The sequence below is a fragment of the Panthera onca genome, chromosome B4, assembly GCF_046562875.1.
Source record: "Panthera onca isolate mPanOnc1 chromosome B4, mPanOnc1 haplotype 2, whole genome shotgun sequence".
In the NCBI taxonomy this organism is placed as follows: Eukaryota; Metazoa; Chordata; class Mammalia; order Carnivora; family Felidae; genus Panthera; species Panthera onca.
Window position 1 is genome coordinate 78,649,306 of NC_138345.1, and position 27,852 is coordinate 78,677,157.

Here is a 27,852-nt window from a genome sequence, read left to right on the forward strand (position 1 = left end):
TGACTTTTTCATGGTCATAGAACCCCTGGGAATCTGATGTTCATTGGTCTTTAGAGTAAGCATCTACTGAGCTATCTAGAGACCAACAAGCAATGCTATAATAGCCAGATCATCAACAACAGCAGCATTATTATCAAAAATGGCATCCACCAAGTTCTTACCATGTGCTAAACCATGTTCATTCATTATCTCATTCAATCCTTACATGATTCCCACAAGGAAGGCATTGTTATCTCCTTTTTAGAGATAATAAAACTGAGGTACAGAGAGACCTGTAACTTGCACATTATCACAGAGCTAGTAAATGGTGGTGGTAAGATCTAGCTCCAAGCATATCTGAGTCCAAATGCCCATGCTTCTGATCACTATTCTATCCCATTGTACAACTTTACGAGTACAAGCTATATGTGCACGAATGAACTTAAATTAAAGAGCTCTTAGATTCAGTGGCCTGACAGAGGAAAAATGGATATCTGGCTCTCCATCACCACTCTTGGTTCTTGAGCTACCTAGCCAAAGTCTGCATTCTGGCTATAGTAGCTGCTGACCCTGTGTTACCCACACCGCCCTCATCACTGTTCCACATGAACAATTACTTTTCCACGCAATACTTTCCTCTCTTCTCTATGCCAGACTCCTCTTTCCCAAACTGCTTGCTCCCTGCCCTTTCCATGAAAGACTTCTCAAATGAACAGAAGCTTCCATTTCTCCACGACATATGTGCACTCTGGGAAAGAGCGCATTGTGTTTAAATGTCAAATGCTTAAAGTTAAATGGTGCCTGACAGGCCTCTGCATCTTGCCCATCATTTGCATGTGTCCCAAGTCCCCCATAGACCATGTGGCTCTAAGGTCTTCTTTCCCTCCCACAAAGCACCCATCCAGGACAGACAGTGCCATGAACAAAGGAGATTGAGACTCAGAGAGAATTTCAAATGCGGTTTATTGCAGCAATACAGGGAAGCGGGGAGTTTAAGGCCTCTCCACAAAAGACAATCAACTTGCTCACACCTTATATACAAAACCAAAGCAGCACAGAGCTTGCTCCAAGAAATAGGATACTAAGGAAGTGTCCAGAGCGTGTGCTCCATGCACAGCAAAGAAGCCGTGGTTCTAACCAGCCCTCCTCTGGCCGACTTAAGGAGGTGCTTTGAAATGTAATGTGTGCAGTGGTGATTGCTGAACTGTTTCTCAGGCAAAGCACACAGCAGGGTCATAGCCAGGGGGACTGAGATTGCCACTGGTCTAAAAACTTCTTTGGGAAGCAGAGAAGAAAGGAAAGAGCCTGGGAACTAGGGTGAATCAGTGTAACTCATGATAGCTCTTTTCTCCAGTAAGGCTGGGGGCAACAGACCTTGGTCTTGCCAAGCGTGTTTGGTAGTGATGGAGAGGGAGCACTAACAGGACAGAGGACACCTCTTTATCTGATCACTCTGGAATAGCTGGAGGAAACAAACTTCACGCTGGAACTGCCACCAGAGGTCTTAGTACCCCCAGAGCTGGATCCCCGGCCTCCAGACGAACTGAAACTGCCTCCAGAGCTCCCGCCGGAACCCCGGCCGCCCCCTCCAGAGCCGCCTCGGTGGCCTCCACTGCTGCTACCGGAACCGAAGCCGCCGCCACCTCCAGATCCATAGCCGCCACCTCCAGAGCCGTAGCCACCACCTCCAGAGCCGTAACTGCCACCTCCGGAGCCATAGCCGCCGCCTCCGAAACCCCCGCCTCCTCGGCCACCACCTCCACTGATGGTGGTGTGGCTGGTGTTCACCGCTGCAAAGGGACACGCGGTTATCACCACCCCAACTCCTTTTCCAACCGGGCAAAACCTGCGCGCGCCCCTAAGAAAGCAGCTTGTACTTACACACGCTCACATTCGGGGAACACTCTCCAGACATCCTGTAGGAGAAAGAAAAGAACATCCCTCAGGACCCTCCGGCCGCACAAACCCTCTCAGCCATCTTCAAGATTCTCCCCATTTGGGGCTCCTCCTATCCACCTGATCTGAAACCTGATCCAGTCCCCTTGGCCTCCCAAACCTCTGCCATTTTCCCAGCATAAACACAAACAGGGAGACATGTCCGTATAAAGTAGACAAGAGTCTTGCCGTGAACGCAGGTTAACGTTAACAGTGCCATTGACTTCTAGGCCAGATGACACCTGAGCCAGCCCAGATGGAGAATAAACTGTGCCATCTCAAAGCACTTCATAGAGATACCACAACCTTCTGAAAGAAGTTGGGCACCCTGGGTCCCAAAGCAAAGCCAAGCCTTTCCTCCTGCACCCTGTAGCGTTCCCCCTTCCCCATACCCAGGACCAGCTGCAGTCACATGGCTGCGTGTCCAACAGCAATCAGCCTACCAGGGAGGAAGCACCAAAAGAAGTGGCCAAGCCACCCAGGGTTCTGTCCTCACCTGCTTTCCTCTCCTTCCAGAAGGGTTCTGTAGGTGGCGATCTCCATATCCAGGGCCAGCTTGACATTCAGCAGCTCCTGGTAGTCACGCAGCAGCCGGGCCATGTCCTCCTTGGCCTGTTGCAGGGCATCCTCCAGCTCAGCCAGCTTGTTCTGGGCATCTTTGAGGGCGTTCTCACCACGCTGCTCGGCATCGCTGATGGATTGCTGCAGCGCAGAGATCTGAGAAAGAAAAGCTCACACATTACACACTCTGCTGTCACCTAATCCCACCCTGGCCTTCTTATCTCACATCCAACTGTCCATCTCCATGAGGCTGGTACTCTGGGTCCAAGAGAATGACAGCAAGCTCTGGATAACCCATCACTGCTTCCGGATAGCACGTCACCGTGTTGACTTCCTTGAAAGCCCTTAAAGGGGATGCAGGAGCCTCTCTTGGCCCTGAGCTGAGGCTTCTCCGCCCCTTACAGACCTGACATTCTCTACACTGAAACCTCCTGACTGCCTTTCCTCTCACTCACCATGTCTGTGCATCAGGGGCTAGGTCACTCATGACCATCACATCCATTTCTCTACTAGGTCGTTGTCACAAGTTTCCCTAAAGAGAACCCAGCATGGTAGCTGCATTGTGGAAACCAGAATAATCACCAGAGGAACTAGGGACAGTAATATAACCTTGGAGTGGATTGCAAGATTCAAAACCAGGAACGTGTCCTCCAGTTACCCGAGACCCTCACCCCACACCAATTCCATATAGCTGAACAGTAAGTAGAAGGAAGGAGCATGTACCTGCTTCTTGACACTATCGATCTCAGATCTCAGTCTCTGGACCATCCGATTCAGTTCAGAAATCTCCATCTTTGTACTTTTCAGGCTGTCCCCGTGTTTGCCAGCAGTGATCTGGAGCTCTTCATACTAAAGATGGTGGAACAAGTCAATTAGATGTGGCAGAGCATACCGTGGTTCACGCATACACACATAAGAGAAAACACAGGACAGGAAGACAAGACATTTCAGGACAACTGGCTAGACATTCAGTTTATTCACCTTGGTCTGGTAGAGCGCCTCGGCCTCAGCCTTGCTCTTCTGGGCAATCTCCTCATACTGAGCCTTGACCTCAGAGATGATGCTGTCCAGGTCCAGGTTCCTGTTGTTGTCCATGGACAGGATGACATTGGTTTCGCTGATATGAGTCTGCATCTGGGCCAACTCCTGCAAGATATAATAGTTCAATGGCTCTTACAGTGTTAACACAGAAAACAGTTTAGACAGAGGGAGGAGTCAGGAGATGGAAGGTGTATCTTTGTTCTCCTGGTTAGTGATGGGCTCAGGCTCCAAGTTCTCCATCTGGGTAAATGTTGAAAGCAGGACTTACTGCTTCATAGAGTGCTCTGTAGAAATCAATCTCCTGCTGCAAGTTGTCAACTTTGGCCTGAAGGTCCACCTTGGTCATATAAGCAGCATCCACATCCTAGAGGAACAATGGACATCATGAAATCATGTTCTTTCCAGGGCAAGTCCCTCTCACTGGCTGTCAGGGGCTTCTCCAAGTAGAACCAGTGTTTGGAATCTCCTCCACACCTTTCTACCCAGGCGGATCACAATCCCTAGACTGCACCACCCCTCAGAATCACAATCACAGAAGAGCTTGCCTGAGTGGCTGAGAACTTGCCCTCCCCCACCCTCCTACATGAAGTGTGAGAGAGCTGGAGAAGCAAAGTGTGCCTGGGTAAGCCCAGGTCCATGATAATGTGGCCGAGAGGCTATTCATCAGGCCCATCACCTGGCTGTCCACATCATGCCTTCCCTCTGCTTAATAATTGGAGACCTTCTTCTACTATTTATTTCAGATGTGAGGTCCTACAGTTTTGCTCACCTTCTTGATGGTCACAAATTCATTTTCTGCATTTGTCCGCTTGTTGATCTCATCCTCATACCTGCAAGGAAATCAGAGGTATTCAGATGTTTGGCACAGGTGACACCCTAAGTTCAGCTTCCTGGATTGAAATTGGCATCGCCCATCATGGCCTCTTACTAGTAGCCTAGGACGGTGTGGCCATCCCTTTCTTCTGAGCAATAAAACTGCTAAACTATTTCCAGCTTCTGAGAAAATGAATTCTGGAAATGCCAAATTAATTGGCCTCTAACCTAAGAAAAGATATTAGCACGTACTGTTCATGTATGTAGCTTGCCACTTTCTGGAAATATCTTAGAATGAAAGTCATGAATTTCCTGGCCAGTGTTCCTTACTTGTTTCGGTAGTCTTCCACCAGGTCTTGCATATTCTTCAATTCCGAATCCATCCGAGACTGGTCATTCTTCAGCTGGTCCACTCTATTTCTAAGACTGCTGATGTAGGACTCAAAGTAGGGCTCTAAGCTGTGGGTCCGCGTGGAGGTATCAACCTGCTGCAGCAGCTCCCATTTTGTTTGCAGCACCTGGTTCTGTTGCTCCAGGAACCTCACCTAAGAACACACCCCATGACCCACTGGTGCAGAAAGGGAGTCCCCTGGCCCCTGGGTGCCATGGACTACCACACAATAAGACCTGTGCCTCATTTGGAAAAAAAAAAAAAAAAGAAAAAGAAAACTTGTTCTTTCTGTTTTCCTGGCCATGAGGGAGTGACCAAATACCAAACAGCAAAGCCCATGCAAAATTACTGCAACTACACTTTGAAATAGATACATTATACTTAAAAGGTCCACCTTCCAATTTTTTTAAGGTAGATTACCATAAACATTGGTATGCAGTCCCTGAGCACACACATGTTCCAAAGGATGGTGGAGAAACCCAAACTTGAATTTGAAATCTCTTGTGGAAACTTTGAGTTGACATTATTGATGATTAAGCAGTAATTAGACATGGTTTACATGTTTTTCCAGAGCGGATACTTGGAATATAAGAATTAAAAAAAAAAAACCTCTACCCTGATCTGGTACCATTGTAAATTTTTCAGAAGGCAAAGCTCCCCTTCTGACAGCAAAAGATGTTTGAGACTGGCTTATTACATCCTCTCTGCTACAACATCACAGTGCACTCTGTTCACCCTCAACTCCCTTTTTAAGGTTAGGAAGACCTTTCCAGAATTCTCATTTGCACCCTGGAAAGCTGAGTTAGCCCCATTTCTATTGTCTTTGTCCACCATATGTAAGTCTCAACTTAGATCAAGGACTGAATAAAAAACCATTTCAAGGTGGTGTCACATTGACTCACATCTATGTAGACCACCGACCTCTTGGTCCAAGAGAGAGTATAGTCATTTGAACCATCCACAAAAATACTTATAACCTATCTCCTAGGAGACAAGTCCACAAAATACCCAAACAGCCACTTGAGGCAGAAGGCCAATCTCAAATGGACCAAGAGCAACTTTCCCAGTGCACTGAGCAGATAAACTCACCTTGTCAATGAAGGAGGCAAATTGGTTGTTGAGTGTCTTGATTTGCTCCCTTTCTCGAGACTTTACTTTTTGAATCTCAGGGTCAATCTCCACATTGAGGGGCTGCAGAAGACTCTGGTTGATGGTGACTTCCTGGATGCCACCGGGGGGGCAGACAGGCCCAAAACTCCCTCCACCAAAACCACCTCCACCGAAACCACTGCCACCAAAACCACCTCCACCGAAACCACCTCCACCGAAACCACTGCCACCAAAACCACCTCCACCGAAACCACTGCCACCAAAACCACCTCCACCGAAACCACCTCCACTGCCAAAACCACCCCCAAAGCCACCACCACCAAAACCACCACGTCCTCCTCCGGCCACGCTTATGGAGATGCTTTTACTGCCACCAAGGTTAACAAGGCTTCGACTTCCAAAACCACCGCCACCAGCACCCCCACCGCCACCGCCACATCTTCCCCCTGAAAATCTCCCACCACCTCCCCCACCATGGCGGACAGAGCTGCTAGTCATCCTGCGCCGGAAGCTGACCACTCCGGCAGAGCCAGAGCTGAAGCCCCCTCCACTCCGGAACCCAGACCTAGAGCTAAACTGTCGACTCATGTTGACTAGGAGAGAGTTGGAGCCAAGTCAGGAGAGGAAAGGAGCCCACACTCCTCTACCCCAAGCACAGAGACTGTCCCTTTTATACAGAGAGCACATTTGGGCTTGGTCCTCAAGTCAGCGGGATGCAGAGCCATGCAAGGGTTTGGCTTGCCTGCAGCCATACAAGATTTTTACGAGCCTCAACAATGCTATAAACAATACACACCTAGCTCCCAGGATGGCTCTCAAAATTGCTGTGAGTGCAAGATCGCCTGTGTGGCAATCATTTTATCAGACCAAATCTCTCTTCAAGTGCTTGTGACTTTGGGAAAATAGGACCCTGCATCTGCCTCCTGGTGTTTCTTGGGAGGATTTCATCACCTCCTGTCACAAAGATATGTATGTTCCCATTCTCGCCTTGCCCATATAAGCTGCTAAGCACACTGTCCCCTCAGGCCCGGCAGGTGCAATGCCCCACTCTTGAATCGGAGGAAGAATTCTCTGGCCTGCTTCTGAGCTTGCTCTCTAGAGCCCAGGGCTCAGCAAGTGGTATCTCCTGGCACAGAACAAAAGCTTTAATAAGTGAAAAAGTAAAAGAACGTGTTTTCATTAAATGGAAGCTTTACAAACGTGTGTGTTAATATTAAAGGAAGAGACACTGGCAGAGAACAGGATGGATGGGTAGGTGTTCTGGAAGGACCAGAGGGAAAGACAGGTTCTTCTAAGTTTACCAGTTGTTCCTTTTCCTCAAAGACAGGCCAAGACAGGAGACAGAGACACCAGCAAAAGAAAACTGGTGGAAATGGAGGGCATGACTACACTCTCTGGACAAAGAGGTCTGTGGTCCACATAAGTGTGGGTAATGTGATATCACCTTGAAGTATTTTTTTATTCAGCTCTTGAGCTGAATTGGGACTTACATAGGATCAGTGAATACAATAGAAATGGGGCTAACTCAGCTTTCTAGGGTATGCAAATGCCAGCGGGAAAGGCCTACAAAGCAGGGGGGTAAGAGGTCCAACCTACTTTGTACATTTTGCAAAGCAAAAGGGTGAACATGAGGCTTCACAGGGGCTTCGAGCCTCACAGCAGATGGTATGGACAGATGAATATAGATTTGGCAGGGAAGACAGGATGCAAGTCTGAAAAGCCTGACCCGAGAAGATAAAACGGTTTCTGGACAATACTGGTGGTAATAGCAACAATAATAATAATAATAGCTAAGATGTATCGAAACCTGACATGTACCAGACGCTGTTCTACATATTTTATATGTAGTAACCTACTTCGTTTTCACAAATCTGAGATAGAGGCTATTAGGCTACCCCTTTTTAAAACAAGAAAACTGAGGCAACAAAGCTCGAGTTTACAGGGATGGTGAGTGGCATGGCTGGGATTTGAACAGAGGATGCTGAGTTATAACGTGTGAGGTCCTAACCAGCGACCTGCATGAGAGCACAGCACTGAATGCGGGGTGTGCTGCCCACGGTGTGTAAAGCCAGACGACGTAAGCAGCCAGGTGCCGCAGAGAGGTCCAAAGGCAGGAAGCTTTGAATTGTATCCCTTTGAATCCTTGGTCCCAGACATGCGCAGTTGCCTGGAAAAGGTTTCTTCAACTCACTCTGAGAAGGGGAGATGGCAGGCACGGAGTTCAGGGGGCAGATTCTGCTTCCATCAGGCGTAATAGTGTCTAAATTGCATGGCGACTGGCCGGGAAGCGCCAGGGGCCCTTCTGGAGAGTACCACTTGATAGATATTAATGGACAGAAGTGGCATTGAGATCCAGAAAGACCTGAACCCCACATAGACTTTCCTGCTGAGACTTCTTAGAAGCCGGGCCTGCTCCCCACACCTGTACATGAACTGAAGAGTCCGTGGGAAACCAATGCTAACAGCTGGCTCTGAGCAGCTCGCTTATGTGTGGGGGTCTCCACTGGGGGATACAAGGCACACGAGAGAAGGGCGGCCAGTGACGATCATCCCACCCTGTCGCCCTGTGCTCCTGAAGCATCATAGCCCTGGTCAGCCCTCCCTGGTTCAGGCCTCACCGCTGAGCCCCGCCCCTCCTCTTCTCCCAGGGTTTTTGTACACGCCCTCCTCCAGAAGTACCCCTCACCCCTCCACTGATCCCCCTCTCACCCCCTCGCCTTCGTAACACAGTTGTCCAGGACCCTGTCCTAACACTAACATCTTTGGGCTGCTAAGCCAGCCATCTCTTGGGGGATGAGTAATTCAGATCTTGTTCCTAGCAAGGAATAATGGGACCTGGGACGGTCTTGGCATGGTAATGACTGTTGCCTAATCATCTTCTGACAGGCAATCAAATGCTTTTAGTTCAGCATACTCCCTTGTGAGACCTGTTGCTCTGCACAATTGATTCCTTCTAGCAGTTTGGAGGGGTGTGCATATGGGTACGCACACATGTGTGTGTACATGTGTGTTTATTATCTCACCTCTGCCAGCCAACAACAGCTCTCTCAGGGACGCAGGCTTCTATCCCCAAACTGAGAAACTGACAGAAAAAGCAAAGAGGTGGACAGTCGGACAGTTGGTGGACCATTTACAGAGCTGCAAAACTTACTATAGCTGCTACCATGAGGAGGGAGGGTCACCCGGAAAAGAAGAAACAAGGAAGCATAAAAATCACCTTCGGCTGACATGTACGCACTTGGCCTGACCGAGAGCCTACACGACACTCCCCACGCAGGACCCCTGAGAACTAAGGAATCAAACTGTTCAACCCGTTTTACAAAATGGAAAACTGAGGCCCAGGGAGATTAGGTGACTTGCTTAGACCTTCCAGCTAGGAAAACACACATCTGAAATACACATATGGTTTCAGTTCAAGTATTTTGTAAACTGGAGAGGTGGATCAAGGACAGGCAAGTGGAACTGGTTCCAGTACATGAGCGTGCAGAGAATCACAGAATATTCCCATCTGCAGGGACTCAAAGACCACACCGTCTAACCTGCCGACCGAACCAGTGAGAAGACAGACGCAGAGAAGTCAAAAAAAAAAAAAAATGTGTCCAAGAATCTTCCAGTTTCTGAATCAAACTCCTATTCTGTGCCCCCTGCTCACTTTTGAGGGATCCCAGTGGGGCCAGCCATCCGAACTCATACTTCCCTGTGAGGGCCCCAGGACTGTGGTGAGGATGCGGGGTGGGGGACACAGGCATGAGCCACACACCCTTCTTCCTGGCTTCCTCGCATGTCCTGCATTTGTAAAGGCATCATGAAAGAGAGAGGCGCTAACATCCCCAGGCACCGACTACGTGCCAGGAGCCATCTCTCATCCAAACATCTCCCGAAGTCCACACGGTGGTGAGGTCTATTTCTGTTAAAAGATGTGCCCCCAGCTGGTAACTGGCAAGCCAAGCCTCTCAAACTGCAAGAATGTGCCTGCCTTCACCCCAAAGGCCTCCTCTTGTCAAGGCACTGCCCCTGTCGCCTACAGCTTTTTTGCCACCCACTCATCAAGCCTGACACCTTGACCTTTCTGCTCTCATGCTTTGCCCTAACTATTCAACCCCCTTCCCTTTTCCTGTACTCCTTTCCATCTTCCCAGCCCACTCATACTCTTCTCTCCCTGACAGGCCTTCTAGTTGCCTTGGTGACTCACTTCAAACTTCTACTCCTCATCAAGCTCTGGGGCACCCAAGATCTCAATCCCTGCACATTTGGACCTGAATCTGGATTTGGTCCCTCAGGCCTCGAGCAACCTCAGTTGCTGCCAGATTCAAGTGCATATTCACGTGTGTGTGTGTGTGTGTGTGTGTGTGTGTGTTTTCCAGTCCCTCAATTGCTCTGTAAGCCCTTTGAAAGCAAAACTAAGTCCTCTGTGTCTTTGGGTGCTCTCCTAGTACCCCCACTTTCCACAGCCTCTCACACAGTCCCCTGCACCTGAGGGGTACCCCCATCAATGCTGGATAGCAGAGCGCCAGAACACCTCCAGTCCCGATGACCCACACACACACACTGGAACTGATCACTGAGGTGAAGCTGTCACAGGCAGGCCGTGGGCACGGGCAGGCGTGGTGAGGTTTTGAGAACTTTTTGCGGGATGGGACTGAGCAAAACAGCTGGAGAGAGACGTGCAGAGACAAGCCACCCAAGCCTGTGAGACTCCACCAGGGACATAAGAGAAGGTAATTCAAGGAGAGTGGGGAAAGCTGAAGCCTGGGGGGCATAAAAGAGAATCACCCACAATGGGGAGGCGGGTGAGATGTGGAAAGTCCGCAGCCAGCAGGGGAGGGGCCAAGGCTTTTTATGCAGGAGGGAGAGGTGCCCCACTGGGACAGTCTGTCAGAAAATAGCAGGGAAGGAGGCCCCCAGCAGCTTGCTGGCAGTGCTGGAGCAGAGTAGAGGCCAAGAAGGAGGAAGCCAAAGATGAGTGTGGAGGACAGGGGAGGTGGAGGTTGTCTGAGCCATGGAGTCATCCAGAGGCCCGCTCGTGACTGCAGATATCTAGCCGTGTGACTCTGGGAAGGTCACTTACCCTCTCTGAGCCTGAGTTTCCTTGTCTAAAACAGGGACCGCATCTACCTTAAAGGGAAACTGAAATGGAGTTGATGCTATCTAGAGGGGGCAGGAGGGATTCTGTCTCACCCTTGCCTATGGAAGGACCTAGAAGATTATATAACAATCAAGAGAAGCTTGATCAAGAACAGGCCCCTGTTTGATTGGAAACTGAAAAGACCTGGAAAGGCAGCCTAAGTTCCTGCGATGAGGTCATCTTGTGGGCAAAAGCCTTGCGGGGGAGGTGGGTGCAGTCCATAAATCTAGAACAGGGAAGCTAGGGCCCCATCACATACAGGAGGGAGTGCTGAGTGCACCTGCAGCTGAAGGGGCTAGACTAGACTGGAGACTACTGTCATTGCAGAATACCTGCTCTGCAGGGTGGGGACAGTTCCCAAGGCTTAGCACACTGGGACAGGTGTCCCCACAAGCCCTTCAGGCCCAGCACTGGGATGTTCAGAACCAATCCTCCCATGCTCAAGCACCTCCCCACATGCCGAGTTCCCAGCTCAGCCTTCAACAGAGTGTTGATCAACCCAAAGACACACAGTTTCCTGGACTGATCAGAAAGCTGATAAAACCAGGGCAGCAAGTCCAACCCAAGAATGGGAGTTACGAGCTTAAAGAGGGACTATCAGAGCACATGGCTCAGAAGTTGAAGAAGCACCCTGGGCCAAAGGTCCAGTAATTGACGGTGAAGAAAACTTCTCGACAGACTTCCTTACATCGAGGACTTTCCTAGCCCAGAAATGTACACCTTGTCCAAGATCAGACACTGTTAAGATTTTACTGAGCCAAAGGTTGCTCCTGCTGTCACCGTGTTCCTAGATGAAAATTGATGTAGATGAGAAGCTGCCGGAATTAAATTTAGATTCCCAGAGTGCCCTGCCCTGCCCCAGCCTCTCAGAGGGAGGAGCAGCTGGCAAATTCTCCCAGGAGTTGCCTCTGGCCCTCCTCTGTGCTCCCCTCCCGCCCGCCCCTCTGTTGCTTGATGGATGGGCCTGCTTGACTCTCCCTGTGAATATCAGCCCTGTGGCAATAGCACTGACCACAAGCAGGGGTGGAATGCTTCCTGGTCGCTGGAAGGACCACAGGTGTTCTCCCCAGACCCTCCCCCGGGGCCAGTGAGAATCACATGTATGCATGTATACCACATGTGGCAGCATTTTGTACACGGTAGAGGGTCATAGAATTACTCTTTGTTGTCACTGGGGTGAATTAAAGTGACAGGCATTTATTTGCTTCTGATGGGATTTCATTGTCTCGAACAGGAGTATTGTTTATACCAGGAAGCCTCTTCCAGAGGCGGGAATATCATATCCAGGCCTCTCCTTGGAGTCTGAGATCCTCCTCGGCTAACTCCACTCTCCTTTCCCTACCTTTCTCATGCCCCTGCCCTGCAAAATCTCTGTTCCAATATTCTAGGATTTAGGCACAGGCTTCCCTCCTTCTGTTCCCCAGTTCTCCATGATTGAGAAGGTCAAGGCTTCTGAAGAGAAAAAGCAGGGCGGTGTTTTCTGGGACAATCGCGATTCCTGCCCATAAGGGGAAGGATGGGTAAGATGACTTCTGATCGGCCTTGCCCTTGTGGTTTTTTTCTCCAGAGCCAACTTGGATTCCCTAAGAACATCTTATGCATATGCACGATCCCAGGGATAATCAAATCCACACCCTGGAATAGGTCTGATGGCGTCAGAAAACTCAGGTTCATTTTACAATCCTTGGCCCTCAGACCCTCAGCCTCTCCATGACTTTGACCCTTCCTTGGCATCTGACCCTAGTTTTTCCAAATATAAAATAGAGAGTAAAATTCCTTTTTTCTCAGGCTCCATCCTGTGAACTCTTAAGACAGCAAAGAGATGAATCACTGCCCTACACATATTCCCACACACCCTACACTCCCTCCCTTTACCTCCTGCCAGGGGGTTCACCAACCTCTGCTCGAAATGTGCCAATGCCTCATGTGTCTCCCATCTCAGGATCAATCAAAAGCTGCTACTTATACTGACCTGAATCTGCTGTGGCTCCCATCTGCCCATCTGGGTATCAGCTGGGGTCAACCTTTCTTTGCCAAGGAAGCACTTCAGACCTATGCATTTAGCTGTCACATCCCCCCCCCCCAATCCAAACACTTCCAGGATGTCTCACGGTCAGGTTTCTGATTGCCCCCCACCTACATCCTGGCCACTGTCCTCTGCACGGACTCCTACTTAGTAATGTCCTCAGAGTGGTCTGCTACAGAAGAGCCAAAGCAGACTCAGTACCCTACTATCTTCCTGGTCCCCATGCCTGTCCCCAGTGGCCACCAACCGCTGTTGGCTCACGTGCTGTCACTGTCAGCTGAACACTCTAAATCATGTTTATACCCACTGCCATTTTCTGTCTTCCCATCCTTGTCCCATACTCCGGTTTTTTACTTCAAGAATGACACGGTTTCTGTGTGCACCCTCTCTCTTTGCCTTTGGGCAGCCCGTCTACCCACCTTTCCTTTCCCAACCCCATCCCAGTCCGATCCCAGTGGCCAAGGTGAGACAGAAACTTCTCAGAGAGAAGGTAGGCGTGTGCATGGGAACAGGCTGTCTTATCAATATGGGCTGCAGTCATATGTGAATGAATCCCATATCCAATTACCATCTGTATTCCCTCAGGGAGTGAGAAAGTAGGTCACATCTTTTAGGTGACTCCTTTACACAGACTCAGAAATATCACGTAGGATAAGATGATGGCTAACCTTGTTGTATTCTTGAATATCTGCATCTGTGTGCCCCCAGGGGCATCGCCTAAAGACACCCTGCCAGGACCCCTACAGGGTTAATGGGCTCAGTCTCTTGTCTCCCCAGCTCATTTCTCCTGTCCCCCTCACTCACACATTCACTCCACTCTCTCTTATCTTTGCATCTCCAGCAGGCTACTTGCTTGTCTGAGTTCCAGTCCACATCTACTTCCATTCTGTTCCCCAGTCCTGTTCCTCTTGCCAGCCCTCTAGGAGGGCCAAGCTTTGGGGCCACGCTTCCCTTCCCCAGCATTGGCACCTGCTGTAGGTACCACTGTGCCTACAATGGAGGGTCTGCCTGTGTCCACAGGATAGGCCTTGTTTCCACCCCCAGGCTACAAGGTCCACAGGGACACTTCCTTTGAATTCTCCTCCCTCTGGACGTTCCCCTCCCCTATAATCTATCATTTGGGTTGTGAGTGCCTTAAGATTCAGAAATGTGTTCATTCAACATTGCATTCCCCATGCCTAGACCACTGCCCACACACAGTAGGAGCTACATAAATGCTTGCTGAACAAATGTGTGACTGACTTTGGAATGATTGGCTGCTTTCAGGACTAATAAGATTATGTCTGCAAGGTTTTTTTAGGTCATGTATGACTCATGCAATAAAAAAGAATAAAAATAATAAACCTTACTTCCCAAATACAAATTTCAGAGGCCTACAGAAATTTAAAAGGAAATAACTCATCTCTGACCAAACAGCAGTTTGAGATCACAAAAAATTTTATTGTAGACACACCAAAAATGTCAAGCCCTTCAAGGTACAAGCTTCAACCAGGAAATGATAAAGTCAGAGCACTCCCCAAGGGACCCACGCTGAGCCCATCAGATGCCCCAAGAGAATCATGGACTTGGAGGTTGTATTAGGACACTCAACAAACAAGTGCAGGTGACTCCAGAAGTAAAGCCACCTTCCCCCTCTCAAGGCCCACTAGGTGGCTGATAGTTTTCCCTTCCTGTCCCCTCCAGCACATTTCAAGCATCAGATTCTCACAAAGTGCTCAGTCACAGAGAACAGGAGGCAGAAGGGACTTTGAGACCTGGGAGAGGGCACTAAGCTTCCTTATAAATAACAGGCAGCTTCCAAACTGGTTCAGGACTGAACCCTCCCAAGACCCATGTCTGACTCTCAAACTCTCCAGGGCCTGGACACAGCCTCCTAGACAATTCTCAGGAGGGCCATTATGGAGCAGAGTTGAGGAAGGGCCAGGCTCCCAAAGAATGGAGCTTTCAGAAGGGCAAGACAGGACAGAACTGGGTTGTTGTCCATCGACTCCTCCATTTAGGGATCATTAGTCCTTCCCGGGGACAAGGACGAATGCCCTCTGAAATACTCCCACCTTGGGCTGTTCACCTAGAAGATAATGCTTCTTAAGACAGAGATTCAGAATCAAGATCAGACATCACTTGCAGGCATCTGATGAGGACTGCAAACCCACACTCTCCAGGGATGGAGAAAATGAAAGTATGAGGCTAACAGACCAACAGGCAGTAACGGGCCCCAGACACAGAGGTTCCCCTTGCCAAGCTACTCGCCCGGAGGCCTCATTCTGTGGGTCCCCTAAGGGATGGATTATTGCTCACAGAGCAGCCCAGGTGAAAGGGAGCCTGGGAGTGAAGTACCTGGGGTCCTTGACATTAACTCTCTATTATCCGCTTCGTAGATACACTTCAAGGCTCTTTTTCCTCCATCTCTAAATTGGGGCCCTTGGGTGTCCCCAGGGGCAGGAGCAGGGCCAGCTGAGTGGAGCCTGAGTTGAGTGTGCCTGGCTGTGACTCTGCCGCCTGCCAGCCAGCACCCTCCGAAGATAGATCTGCCATTGGGGGTGATCCACTATCCACCTGCTTCCCCAGCTAGAGTGGAACGAATGTATTGGCAAAACTTCTGCGACCCATAAGAAAAAGGTGAGAGGGGTTCAGGAAGGGCGTGGGGGGAGGGGATAGGAGAGAGCCCTGCCGCTGCGGGGCGTGTGAGCCTTCCTTCTACTCCAGGATTCGCTTGTGGGAGGTGTTGGTGGAGGTTTGGATGATCTGCACGCGGGAGGAGCCCCCGCCGCCTCTGCCTCCGTACTTGCTGCTGCCCCTGCTGCTTCCTCCATAGCTCCCGCTGCTGCCGCCCGAATAACCACCTCCACCGCCCCCTCGGGAGCCCCCGCTGTAGCCGCTGCTTCTGAGGGAGCTGCCGCCACTGTAGCCACCGCCGTAAGCTCCAGAGCCTCGGCCACCGCCGCCGCCTCCGCCGCTGACGGTAGTCTGGCTGCTCTGCACCGCTGTGGGGAGAGGGCAGCCCAAAGGAACAGGGGTCAGAAGGACTGGGGCTGGGGGTGGGGGAGGGGGTTACCTGCGGACACCAGCCTGCACCGCCCGCACCGCCCTGGGACATCCGTAATTGCTGGCAGCATCTGACTTGCAAAACGATACATCGATACATCGGATGAAAGGCTTCCCGTTTTTTCAAGTATCCCTCCCAAGACAGAGTGATGTCCGGACCCATTTTCATCATCGCTATACCTTAAAGGGTTCCCAGCGGCTACGGATGATTGTATCATAAAAATTGAAATGAATAAGGGCTAGAACCATAACCGCTTATTTCAGCGAAGTTCCCCAGGCCCTGCAGCTTGTCTGCTCACTCCCGCGGCGCAGAACCCGAAACCACAAGGCTGAAACCTCACCAGTGCCTGCAGCTCAGCCCTCCGGAGCCCTCCCCCGACCCGGCTCCACCCCGCCCGCCGGGGCCTGGGCTCTGCTACTCACAGATGCTGACGTGGCTTTGCAGCTCCCCTGACATCCTGCAAAACCAAAGCACAAACATCAGCCAGACCCCCGAAGCCCGACGGAAGGCGGGTCACAGCCCGCAGACATCAGGAGCAGAGACACCCGCACGAAGTGACAGGTGTCCCCAGGCTTTGGGGAAAGGTGGGCGCGCAGGCCCAGGCGGTCGGGGAGTATGGGGCTAGAGTGGGGGGGGGGGGGGGGGTTAAGCAGTTTCTTGGAGGCATTTCGCATTGGCTGCAATGGTTTAGATTGGGGTAGAGGGGCATTCTGCTTGGAGGCAGGGGAATGATGGCAATGACCCTGCCGACTCACACATCCTCTGCTTCTGACTTGAATGTTTCTGCTCGGCCCGGGGTTCCGGTCTTCCCAGAGAAGCTGGGGTCGTCCTCCCACTGCTCCAGGGGTGCAGCCCGCACTTGTCCCCAGAAGCATGGCCCACCTGCTCTCCTCGCCCTCCAGCAGCTTCCGGTAGGTGGCGATCTCCACGTCCAGGGACAGCTTGGCCCCCAGCAGCGCCTGGTAGTCCCGTAGCAGCCGGGCCAGCTCCTCTTTGGCCTGCTGCAGGGCAGCCTCCATGCCTTGGAGCTTCTGCTGCGCATCCTGAAGGGCCTGCTCTCCTCTCTCCTCGGCATCCGAAATGGCCACGTGCATCTGGTCGATCTGCTCAGGAGACGGTCACCAGGGCAGGGGTTGAAGTTTCAGGAGCCCCTTCTGCCAGGGCCTTGTAGGAGGCAGCAGGCACGTCTGCTCAGCCCGCCCTGAGCCTCCTTCTCACCTGCTTCTTGATGTTGCTGATCTCTGCTTGCAGCCGCTGGATGGTTCGGTTCAGCTCAGCAATCTCCATCTTGCTGCTCTTCAGCTCGTCTCCGTGCCTGCCCGCGGAGATCTGGAGCTCCTGGTACTGAGGGTCAGGGGCAGCGTCATAGCCAGGAGGCCCTCAGACCCTGCCCCAAACTACTCTCCCCAGGACAGTTCCCAGAGTACGCCCCCACCCCCGCCTGCCACCAGAGGGGTGATACCCCCATACACCCACTCCTGTGCTATAGCTCCCTCATCTGAGCTGTGACGTCTCACACACACACACACACACACACACACACACACAATCTTGTTCAAGCCGCCCTCCTTCTCACCAGTCTCTGGGCCAGACTCACATCCCGCACAGATAAATCTGCTCCCGGATACACTTTTTCACCCCTTTTTCCCTCACCTAAGACTTACCATTGGCCTTTCCCCACATTGGGACCCCTTCACTTTTGCCGACACATCATATTCCTCCTACCCTTTTCCAGGATGATTTCCCTAGCAGCCAGGACCCCATTTCCTCAGAGGCCCTCAGCATGTTCCTTGTTTATTCCCATTCTCCTCCCTATCTCATTTCTGTGTCTCCGTGGCCCCATCAGTAGGAACCCACAGTCAGGGCTCTGGAGGAAGCAAGGGGGAGGGTAGGCACAGGGGACTCTCTGAATTCCGATGCTGTCACTGTTGACCATCTCCCTCCCCAGTCTGGTGCTGACATGCGTGCCACTCAGAACTACTTGTCTGCAGGACAGTGGGTCACAGGCCCGCCAGGATTGGAGTCAAGAAGGCAGATCTCAAGTGCCAGGAGTTTAAAATGTAGCGAGTGGCCTTTGACCCTTAACTACAATCTTCATCCTCCAAAAAGGTCTGTATTAAAGAAGTGATCAAAGATGTGCCCAAAGACGTGGCCACAAAGATGTTTATTTGATGAGGGCATATTCTTACCACGGAATACCACGCTGCTATTAAAAATGATGTAGAATATTTAATGACACAGAACGGAATTCATAAATAATAAGTGAAAGAGAAAAGTGCAAAACTATAGGTTAGAAGATGTCATTATGGGGGCACCTGAGTGGCTCAGTTGGTTAAGCGTGCAACTCTTTTTTTTTTTTAATTATTTTTTTCAACGTTTTTTATTTATTTTTGGGACAGAGAGAGACAGAGCATGAACGGGGGAGGGGCAGAGAGAGAGGGAGACACAGAATCCGAAACAGGCTCCAGGCTCCGAGCCATCAGCCCAGAGCCCGACGCGGGGCTCGAACTCACGGACCGCGAGATCGTGACCTGGTTGAAGTCGGACGCTTAACCGACTACGCCACCCAGGCGCCCCTAGCGTGCAACTCTTGATTTTGGCTCATGATCATGAGATTGAGTCCTGCATCGGGCTCTGTGCTGAGCCTGGGAGCCTGCTTAAGATTCTCTCTCCTTTACTCTCAAAAAAAAAAAAAAAAGAGAGGCACCTGGGTGGCTCAGTCGGTTAAGCGTCCAACTTCAGCTCAAGTCACGATCTTATGGTCTGTGAGTTCAAGCCCCTCGTCAGGCTCTGTGTTGACAGCCCTGAGCCTGGAGCCTACTTTGGATTCTGTGTCTCCCTCTCTCTCTGCCCCTCCCCCCACTTGTGCGCGCTCTCTCTCTCTCTCTCTCTCAAAAATAAGTAAATGTTAAGGAAAATCTTTTTGAAGATATCATTATGAAAAAATAAGAATAAAAACATTACAGTGCTTTAGGGCATGGGTTTGTAGACAGGACACCTACATTTACACTCCGCCTTCACCACTTACCACCCATCAGACCCAAGGGAAAGTAGGAGATCTCAGACTCTATTATCTTCAAACTAGGGATAATCAAATCCTTACCTCACAGGGTTGTTGTAAGGAGTAAATGAAATTGTATATATGTGTATAAAATGTATATAGATACATATACATATGCATCTATTACCTCCGAAGAGAAAGACGATACAAGTTCAGGGGGATATGTTTGGTTTGAGTTCCAAGTCTGGGGGGAGGGGAGCAGCATGCTCACCTTGGTCTGGTACAGCGCCTCGGCCTCGTCCTTGCTCTTCTGTGCGATCAACTCATACTGGGCCCGCACTGCGTCAATGATGCTGTCCAGATCCAGGGAGCGGTTATTGTCCATAGACAAGATGACACTGGTGTCACTGATGTGTGTCTGCATCTGGGACAGCTCCTGCGAGGCATGGACCACAGGCTGACTCTTTTCACTCTCCTCCCAGGGCCTCAGTTTCCCTCTACTGTCCCCTCAAGCCTCTCTGGGGAAGCCAGAAGCCTGGGCCAGATGGGAGTCTTGGGGAAGCTCTGTGAATGGTTGTGCACTGAGAGGTGACTTAACTAAAGGTAATGGTCCCCAGACCTAGCTTAAACTCAGAGCTCCTGTAGGCACCACCTGCCCATCCTCCCTCTCCTGTGCCCTCTCTCCCACCTAACTTGGCTTGGCTGCCATCTTGGATTGGGCCCTCTGACGGGCAGACTTGCTCCCTAAAAACTACATGAGCTCTCAGAGGCAGTAGAAAGGACTCCACTTGTGTAACCCGCTCACTCACTTGGGAGCCTGGGCTCTACCAGCAAACAGCTGAGTCACTGAGCTAGAGATTGAGTCTCTTGGCCCCTCAGCTCTCTCATCTGCCGAATGGAGAGACCCAAGACAGGGCAGGGGCCCACAACTTAGACATGAGCCACCACTGGGCCAGAGGTGGCAGGAGCATATTATCCCTCACCCCTGCAGGTGTCGTCTTTGTTCCTTTTAGGATCCACACTGTCCTCTCCTACAGAATTCCCAGTAGACCTGTTGGCTTCCCAGCACTGATGCTTTCTGGCCGACTTTGCCCCAGTACGTCCCAGGTATTAACCTAATTTCCGGGTAGAATCAAGGGCTGCTCCATTTCTCTCTCGGGACTCTCCCTGCCTCCCACGTCCAGCACCCCCACCCAGGAATCTAAGCACTGGGGCTTGGGAGGCTAACTCCCATTGCACAGAGTTGAGGTGACTGGGGAGAGGAATCCCTAAGTGGGTCATGTTGGATTTCAGGCCTTCCCCTCTAACAGCCCACACCCCTTGTGAGATGTGAGGAAAGAAAAGGCTTTCTCGTGAGGACTGAACTCACCATCTCAAATAAATATTTCAGGAAATTGACCTCCCCAAACAGAGCATCCGCCTTGGACTGTAGGTCCACCTTGCCCATGTAAGCAGCATCCACGTCCTGAACAGCAAGCAAAGATAGTCTGACTTTATTGCCCAGGTGTTGCCTGCCACCAGCTCACTGGGTGACCCGGACAAGTAGCAAAGCGTCTCTGGGTTTATTTCCTTGCCTGCAAATTTCCACACCTCGCTCCAGTGAGGGATCTGCAAAAACCCTGGCTTTCCTGACCAGAAGGAAATGTGCCACCAAGGCCCTCATCCTAGTCAGTCACTCACAGCACCCCAGGCCCTCCTCAGGTCCCAAGGCTGCACGTAACTGGCACTCAAAAGGGGTCAGTTGATTGAACCTCACTTTCAGGACTGTGGACAGATAAACACTCAAAGAGGCCTCAAGATTCCTACCAACATCACTTTGCAGACTTAAGCCTTTAGTGCAAAGGCTTGGCATTCAGGCCACACCCTCAACGAGCTGTCTGCAGTGGTCACCCTGTCCACCCCTTGGTCACACAGCATCCCACAAGATTTCTTCACTCTGCTCAGCCCCCGGGGCCCACAACCCCCACTTGGACCACTCCCATCCCTCACCTTCTTCAAGACGACAAAGTCATTCTCAGTGCTGGTCCTCCGGTTGATTTCTTCCTCATATCTGTGGGGGGAGGTAAGAACCATAGACAGGCTGCAGAGGCTGACCTTGACTCCTTGAGATTTCTCCTCACCGCAGGAGGCTTGGAATTTCCCAAACTTTTACTGTCCTGGACTTGGGCTAGCCCCTCCGGGACCTGCCACTCTCACTGACAAGCAGCCAGAGCCAGCTCCTGGCCTTCCAGGTCAACGAAAGGAGCAACATCCCAACGTGGAAACTGCAGAGCCACGCAGAACACTCCCAGAAGTTCCGTTTCTCTTTTGTAAATTTGTCACACTCACTCATTTTTTTTGCAGTTGAGAACATAAATATGTTTACTAAATTATTTTAAAGAGAAAAACTATCACCTACAATTTTGCACCCCCACACACACCTTGAGGCTGAGTTTTATCTTTCCCTTTTTGAGTCACACACTCTTGACTCTCTGATCGGCATCTCAGGATGATGTCAAGAGTAGCACCCCGCACCCCGAGCATGGGGAGGGCGAGGACACTGTGCTGTCTGCATGACACAGAAGCTGCTGATCTGGAATCAGACCGTCCCCACCGTTGCGATGAATAATAGCTAGTGCTTATATGTGCAGACGCAGTCTAAGAATTTGTTAAGCATAATGTCATCTACACAAGTGGTTCTCAAAGTGTGGTCCCCAGTCCACCAGCACCAGCATCACGTGGGAGCACACTAGAAATGCAAACACCCCGCCGCATTCCAGCCTCCTCAGCCAGCCTGCCACACACCAGAGTCGGAGAGCCCAGACGCACCTGTCACGGCAACCCAACAGGAAGAGGGCTTACCATCCCTACTTTACAAAGGCGAAAACTAAAGGCTTAGAAAGACAGGCTTGTAAGCAGCTCAGAAAGGCCAAACCCACTGGAACTTGGCTCCTCTGGGTCCAGCACCACGAGGAGAGTCTGCCCCTCCTCACCCAACACAATTGAGAGCTGCCTGGCAGGACCATCCTACCGGAGCTGCCATAAGCAAGATGGTGCCCTCTGTACCTGAGGACCCCAGTCCACCCCTCGCACATGAACACCAATGTTAAGAACGTCTTGCCCCTGAACCAGTTCCTTGCCATGCTTCTCCCTGACCCCCTCGGCCTGCCTGGGGTCTCACTTGCTCTTATAGTCCTCCACGATGTCCTGCATACTCCTGATTTCTGTGTTCTGGCGCATCTGCTCCGCATTGAGAAAATCCACCTGCCTCTGTAGCTCGCCGATGTAGCTCTCCAAGACGGGCTCCAGGTTATTGGTCCGAGTAGAGGTGTTCACCTGTTGCAGCAGCTCCCATTTGGTTTGTAGCACCTGATTCTGCTGCTCCAGGAATCGCACCTAAGAGCAAGAGACGTCCAAGTTCACACCAGGTAGAAGCACCCCCACGGGTAGGAAGATGGGCAACCGCACAGCATATCCAGGGCTCGGAGAATCAAGATGGCCCCTCTAGAGAAAGGCAAGGAGCTCACACAAGTTGTCTCAGCTGGAAACAACCCCGTGGGAAATGCCAGCCGCCTGGCCTAGTTTGCTCCACAGCGGCTCTGCCGGGAGGCGGAGAAATCAGTCGGACACGGGGTCTCAGCCCTGTGCTCAGTATTGTGGGGACTGAAAGGAAACAGTCTCATGGGCCCATGAGGAATCTCCCCATCAAACAGAGCTGTAGCATCCTCTCCCCCCACGCACACGGTACCTCGGGAGCACACCAGCAAAAGAAACCGTGCCACCCAACCTGCACGGGCTGCAGGGAGTACCAGGCAGTTTTAATGGGATTTAATCATTTGAAAAATCACTGAGAGCTGTTGTGATTTTTTCCCAGTACCCCCCCCCCCCCCCCCCGCCTGCCACACAAACCCTTCTGGGCTGTGTCCCATCAGCACAGATGAAACTTAGCATCATGCTAAGCTGAACTTGCTGGAAAAAGCATACCCCCTTGGCCTGTCATGGCCCTCTCCCTCCTGTTCGTGACACTCCAGCCACAGGGACCTCTCGCTGCCTCTGGCAGCCCAGGTCTCCCCAACTCTTTGCCTGGCTAACTCCCATGTACCCTTCTGAACTCAATGAAGGTAGCATCTCCCTGGGGTCTCGCCTTCATAGCTCACCCTTCCTTCCCCTTAGCATCCATCGTGATTTGTCATCACCTGGTGCTGTTTGAGCACATCCCTCCCCTGCTGGGGGGAGCCTCAGGAAGGCAGGCCCATGTCCGCCTTATTATCCTGTGGACACAAGGCAATCAGACCCATGAATACACAGTACCCAACACAGGGAAGACAGCTCATAAGTGTCATGGACTAATGAAATGCTAAGGAATTTGGAATTACCTCTGAGTGTGGACAGCTGTCTCTCTGAATAGAATGGAAACTCCTGGAAGGCAGGGACTTTGTCTGTTTTGTTTATAATTGAATCTCCAACACCCAGAAGAGTCCCTGGCACAAGATAATTACTCAAAAAAATACAGGTTGAAATACAAGTCAGCCATTCAGGTGTCAGGCTTGGGCCCTCCCAGAGTGCAAATGGAGATAAAGTCTGTTGTAGAATCAATGACAAAGAAAGGGGACCTCGGGAAGGAAAGGAGTGAGGTCCATCTCTTCCCATGGGAATACCATCCTGGCTTTGTTCATCTGAGCTTGAATCCTCTATGCCAGGGTGGAGAGTCTATACTCAGAGTCATGTGAACTATATAGTGTGTCAAATGGCCTGAGGCGCAGTGGAGAAAAGTAACACAGGGATGTTGGATAAGGATGCTAGTATGAAGGGGCTACTTCAAAAAGGGAGATCAGGGGCCCCAGGTGGCTAGGTTGGTTGGGTGTCCGACTCTTGATTTCAGCTCAGGTCATGATCTCATAGTCATGAGATCAAGCCCCACACTGAATGCAGCTCTGCTTGAGATTCTCTCTCTCCCTCTCTCTCTCTCTCTCTCTGCCCCTCCCCCACTCACACTGGTGTTCTCTCTCTCTCCCTCTCTCTCAAAATAAATAAATTAACATTAAAAAAGGGGGTGGGGGGGGGATCAGGGAAACCTCGCTAAGATAGTGGCATCTGAGAAAAGACCTGACAGAGATGAGGGAGGAGGCCAGACCACTTTCAGGAAGCAGGAGTTCAAAGCAGAAGGAATGGTGAGAGCAAAGGCCCTGAGGCAGTCTTGCGGTGCTGGAGGATGCAAAAATGAAATCGTGTGCTGGAAAGCAAGAGAGAAACAGGAAAGGAGGCAGGGAAGGAGCGTAGGGTCACTGCAGACAATGAGTGTGTACCCTGGGGAGCAAAGCTCCAGCCCTCATTCTGTTCACTAACACTTGCAGCTTGACTCCTGTTCCACCCAGTGGTGGCAATGTTGCCTAATTCTCACAAATGCAAGCCAGGGGTTAGCAGCAGCTGTGGGTTGGAGGGCCAGGCCACATAGGGCCTTATAGGAGCTTGGCTTTTATTCCAAATGAGACAACATCCAGTGGAGGATTCAAACAGAGAAGTGATGTGATGGGTTTTTTTTAATGTTTATTGTTCTTTGAGAAAGAGAGAGACAGAGTGCGAGCAGGGGAGGGGCAGAGACAGAGGGAGACAGAGGATCTGAAGTGGGCTCCATGCTGTCAACAGACAGCCTGATGTAGGGCTCATACCCACGAACTATGAGACCATGACCTGAGCTGAAGTCAGATGCTTAGCCCACTGAGCCACCCAGGTGACCCATGATGTGATGTTTTTAAAAGATGGCTCTCCTGTGGTTCTGAGAATGGGCCAAATAGGATTAAGGGTGAGAGCAAAAAAGACCAGATCAGAAACTAGAGTCAGAATCCACTGCAATAGAATCCTTCTCCTTTCAGCCAAGCCAGAGCCCTCCTGGATGAGGGCTCTTTCCTCATGGTCATGACAAGCCATCCCCATAAGGAAGGACAGGTTGCCATGGTCTCCTGCAACTTGGCCTCTGCCCACAGCCCCATGCCATAAAATGAAACAAATGTCATCTTAGTGGCAGGAACCACAATCAAATGAGTCCTAGGGTATCAGTTGCCAATAGCCCATGGCCATTTCATTGACCTCCAGCCCTCTCTGTCCCTGCTCCTCCTTTGTCCTAGTCTTGATCTCCAGTGGTGTCTCCTTCACCTGTTGCTTCCTTGCTCCAGCCAAGCCCTCGCAGTCCCTGCCCATGCCTGAGGTGTGGTGATATGCAGTCAAATTTCCCATCCAAGGTGATCAGAAGTAGCCAGAAGTACTTTGCTCTGTTGAACTCCTGTGTGGTCATCTTTGGGCCTCACCTCTCTTACCCTAGTTCCCCCAGCTCACACACTCCATCCTGTCCCCAGCATTTGCCCAGATATCAGAGGCTGGGCATACAGCACAATGGTAGACTTTGGCCATGATTACTCCACATTCAGACCACAGGTCAGGCTCTGGCCTCAACACTGAATTCCTCTGGGACTAAGGGAAAGTCACTGAGCATCCAGGGGCCTTTGTGCCCTAGGGTTCTTCCCACTACATCCCCAGGAGCAAAGAACGTTCTGAGGGAGCCTCCAGTGGCTGCTGTGACTCCACCTGTGGACACAAGGAAATGCTGGAGGGAGATCTTCACCATAGACCTTCTACCAGCTTCTGCTTGCTGCTTTGGGTCTGGACTAGCTCTACTCTGAGGTTTAATTAGGGAACTAGGGAGAGGAACTTCAATGGCTCCATCTGGCTCATTCTTGGCCTTAGATGAGCTAAAACAAGGAACTCTGACAGAATCCTACTTAGTATGCTATCACTTTAATCCCCAGTGATACCCCCTCCCCAGGGCATTCACCTAGGCTGTGAATGGCTCCTTGAGGACAGGACCCATGTTCTAGTCACCCTGTAGCACCTGGCACTGTATCTGACATATAGTAGAGGTTTAGTAAATGTTTGTGGGATGAATGGATGAATCGGTGAGTGGGTGGATGGATGGATGGATGCATGGACGGATGAGCAGGTGGATGGAAAGTGAATAATGATGAACAACATTGAAGTTACTACACCATGTATTTTATCTGTGGGTATTTTCACACTTCTTACCTGCTTTCCCATCAAAAGGAAAAAATAAAAATAAATTGCTTCAATAAGTCAAGCTGAAGCCTAGTGAGGTAAATGCTTTCCTTTCTTAAGGTCTCAGCACATATACTTCTGGAAGTGATTGTCACCACCGAACTGAGACAGCACAAGGTGGTAAGAGGCAACAGGGCACAAGGCCCTCTCAGTTACTTGATCAGGGACCAGAGACCCGCCTGCCCCTGAGGTACTCACCTTGTCGATGAAGGAGGCAAACTTGTTGTTGAGGGCCATGATCTGCTCCCGCTCCCGGGTCTTGACTTTCTGAATTTCAGGGTCCACCTCCAAGTGAAGTGGCTGCAGGAGGCTCTGGTTAATAGTCACCTCTTGGATGCCCCCTGGGGGACAGGAAGGACCAAAGCCCCCAAGCCCAAAACTGCTACCCCCAAAAGCACCTCCTCCATAGCCACCACCTCCAAAGCCACCACCCCCAAAGCCACCACCTCCAAAGCCACCGCCCCCAAAGCTTCTGCCCCCTCCAAGTCCCCCACCCTGGCAGAAACCACTGGCACTTCTCCCCACGAGGCTAATGGAGATGCTTTTGCTGCCTCCCAGATTGTAGAGGCTCCTAGAACCAAACCCCCTGGCATGGCCCCCATACCCGCCACCATCACACCTGCCTCGGGCCTGACACACAGACCCCACAGCCCGTCTTCCACCACCAGAGCCCGCAGAAGAGCTAATGTTGTAAAACCGCCTGCTCCTGGAGCTAAATGCTGACCGAGAGCTAAATTGGCGGCTCATGGTTACTAGAGCATCAAGAGAAGCAGCCAGAAGAGAAGGCCCAGCTGGAAGGAGGCAGAGACCCGGGAGGGAAGGAGCTATGACCTCCTTTGACAAGCCATCTGGCTCAGTCCCTATATATACGTGCATTGGCTGGGCTGGGCACCTTGCGAGTCCTGGGAGGGGAATATTTGTGTTTAGTTTGCCTGCCAACAACATCTGTTTAAAACCTCACACCTATGAGTTGCAGAAATTGCACTGTAGATAAACTTCCCTGAATTGATCATTTATCACTCATCTCTTGCCATTTTGAGATCAGAGTGCAAAATAATCTCTCAGGATCGAGTTGCTGGAAACTCCTATACACTTTCCCCCCAAATCAGTAGTGGATATCTTCCTAAGAAACTCCCACCATTGAGCTGTTTGTCTTAGGGTGTGACCAGGAGATCTGGGACAAAGCAAGGGGTTGTCTAGCTGCCTTGCAACCACAGCGGGGACAAGGGTGGAGACACCTGCTCCCATAGCATTACCCTGGTTGGGATGAAAGAGTTGTTCTGACCTCCCTTCACCCTGCTTCTGCTCCCCACTGTTATCACCACCGTGCACACCCCAAATTTTAATCACATGAAAACATGGTACTGTGGTCATCGAGTGTAAGTGAAAGCCGGGGCACTCTGCCCAAGGCTGTTCACATCTTGCTGGGTGTGTCGTGTGCTGCTCTATGGGTCTCAGTCTCCTCCGCCACAAAACAGAGCACTCCTCCTATAGTGCTCAAGGTATATGTGGTTGCAGATGCTGTCAGCACCTACCAGAACCTAACCTGCTCTTCTAGACCAAAAGGCAAACCATCCCGAAATCTCTCTTTTTTTTATTTCCAACGTATTGCAGACCAATGCTTTGGTAAAATAAAATAAAAATAAATTTCCCCTCAAAAGAGATTTTTTTTGGAGCGCCTGGATGGCTCAGTCGGTTAAGCATCTGACTCTTGATTTCAGCTCAGGTCATTTCACGG

At 50.9% G+C, this 27,852-nt stretch overlaps 2 protein-coding genes across 5 annotated transcripts; both read right to left on the reverse strand.

The window, feature by feature from the left end:
* Window positions 1-944: 944 nt before the first annotated feature.
* On the reverse strand, window positions 945-6,457 carry LOC132694331 (keratin, type II cytoskeletal 1). The gene is made up of 9 exons (XM_060657518.3): window positions 5,810-6,457; window positions 4,660-4,874; window positions 4,286-4,346; window positions 3,785-3,880; window positions 3,457-3,621; window positions 3,199-3,324; window positions 2,411-2,631; window positions 1,861-1,895; window positions 945-1,769 (listed from the first exon to the last, which is right to left on the reverse strand). The coding sequence occupies exons 1-9, from the start codon at window positions 6,416-6,418 to the stop codon at window positions 1,420-1,422; spliced, it is 1,878 nt and encodes a 625-aa protein (XP_060513501.2). The 5' UTR covers window positions 6,419-6,457; the 3' UTR covers window positions 945-1,419.
* Window positions 6,458-14,412: 7,955 nt separating this feature from the next.
* Window positions 14,413-27,102, reverse strand: LOC132694329 (keratin, type II cytoskeletal 1b). 4 transcript variants are annotated; one of them, XM_060657516.3, is made up of 9 exons: window positions 26,313-27,102; window positions 22,189-22,403; window positions 21,018-21,078; window positions 20,398-20,493; window positions 19,300-19,464; window positions 17,246-17,371; window positions 16,910-17,130; window positions 16,450-16,484; window positions 14,413-15,965 (listed from the first exon to the last, which is right to left on the reverse strand). In XM_060657516.3, the coding sequence occupies exons 1-9, from the start codon at window positions 27,057-27,059 to the stop codon at window positions 15,679-15,681; spliced, it is 1,953 nt and encodes a 650-aa protein (XP_060513499.3). In that variant the 5' UTR covers window positions 27,060-27,102; the 3' UTR covers window positions 14,413-15,678. The 4 variants fall into 4 exon arrangements, 2 of the variants coding, with proteins under 2 accessions (XP_060513499.3, XP_081652293.1); XR_014137952.1 differs by having other exon boundaries at window positions 15,878-15,965; window positions 16,207-17,130; window positions 26,313-27,098; XR_014137953.1 differs by having other exon boundaries at window positions 15,879-15,965; window positions 16,450-17,130; window positions 26,313-27,099.
* Between the last annotated feature and the right edge of the window lie 750 nt (window positions 27,103-27,852).

Bases quoted from the DNA above. Each gene is read 5' to 3' on its own strand.
- LOC132694331 (XM_060657518.3), bottom strand. From the start codon at position 6,418: ATGAGTCGACAGTTTAGCTCTAGGTCTGGGTTCCGGAGTGGAGGGGGC. The intron at 1,896-2,410 runs GTGAGGACAGAA...TTTCTCCTACAG, and splicing joins CTGGAAGGAGAGGAAAGCAG to GATGTCTGGAGAGTGTTCCC. The intron at 1,770-1,860 runs GTAAGTACAAGC...GTCCCTTTGCAG, and splicing joins TTCCCCGAATGTGAGCGTGT to CGGTGAACACCAGCCACACC.
- LOC132694329 (XM_081796167.1), bottom strand. From the start codon at position 27,059: ATGTTGTTGGCAGGCAAACTAAACACAAATATTCCCCTCCCAGGACTC. The intron at 21,079-22,188 runs GTGAGACCCCAG...CTCCCCCCACAG, and splicing joins GTGGAGGACTATAAGAGCAA to ATATGAGGAAGAAATCAACC. The intron at 20,494-21,017 runs GTGAGGGATGGG...CTTGCTGTTCAG, and splicing joins ACTTTGTCGTCTTGAAGAAG to GACGTGGATGCTGCTTACAT.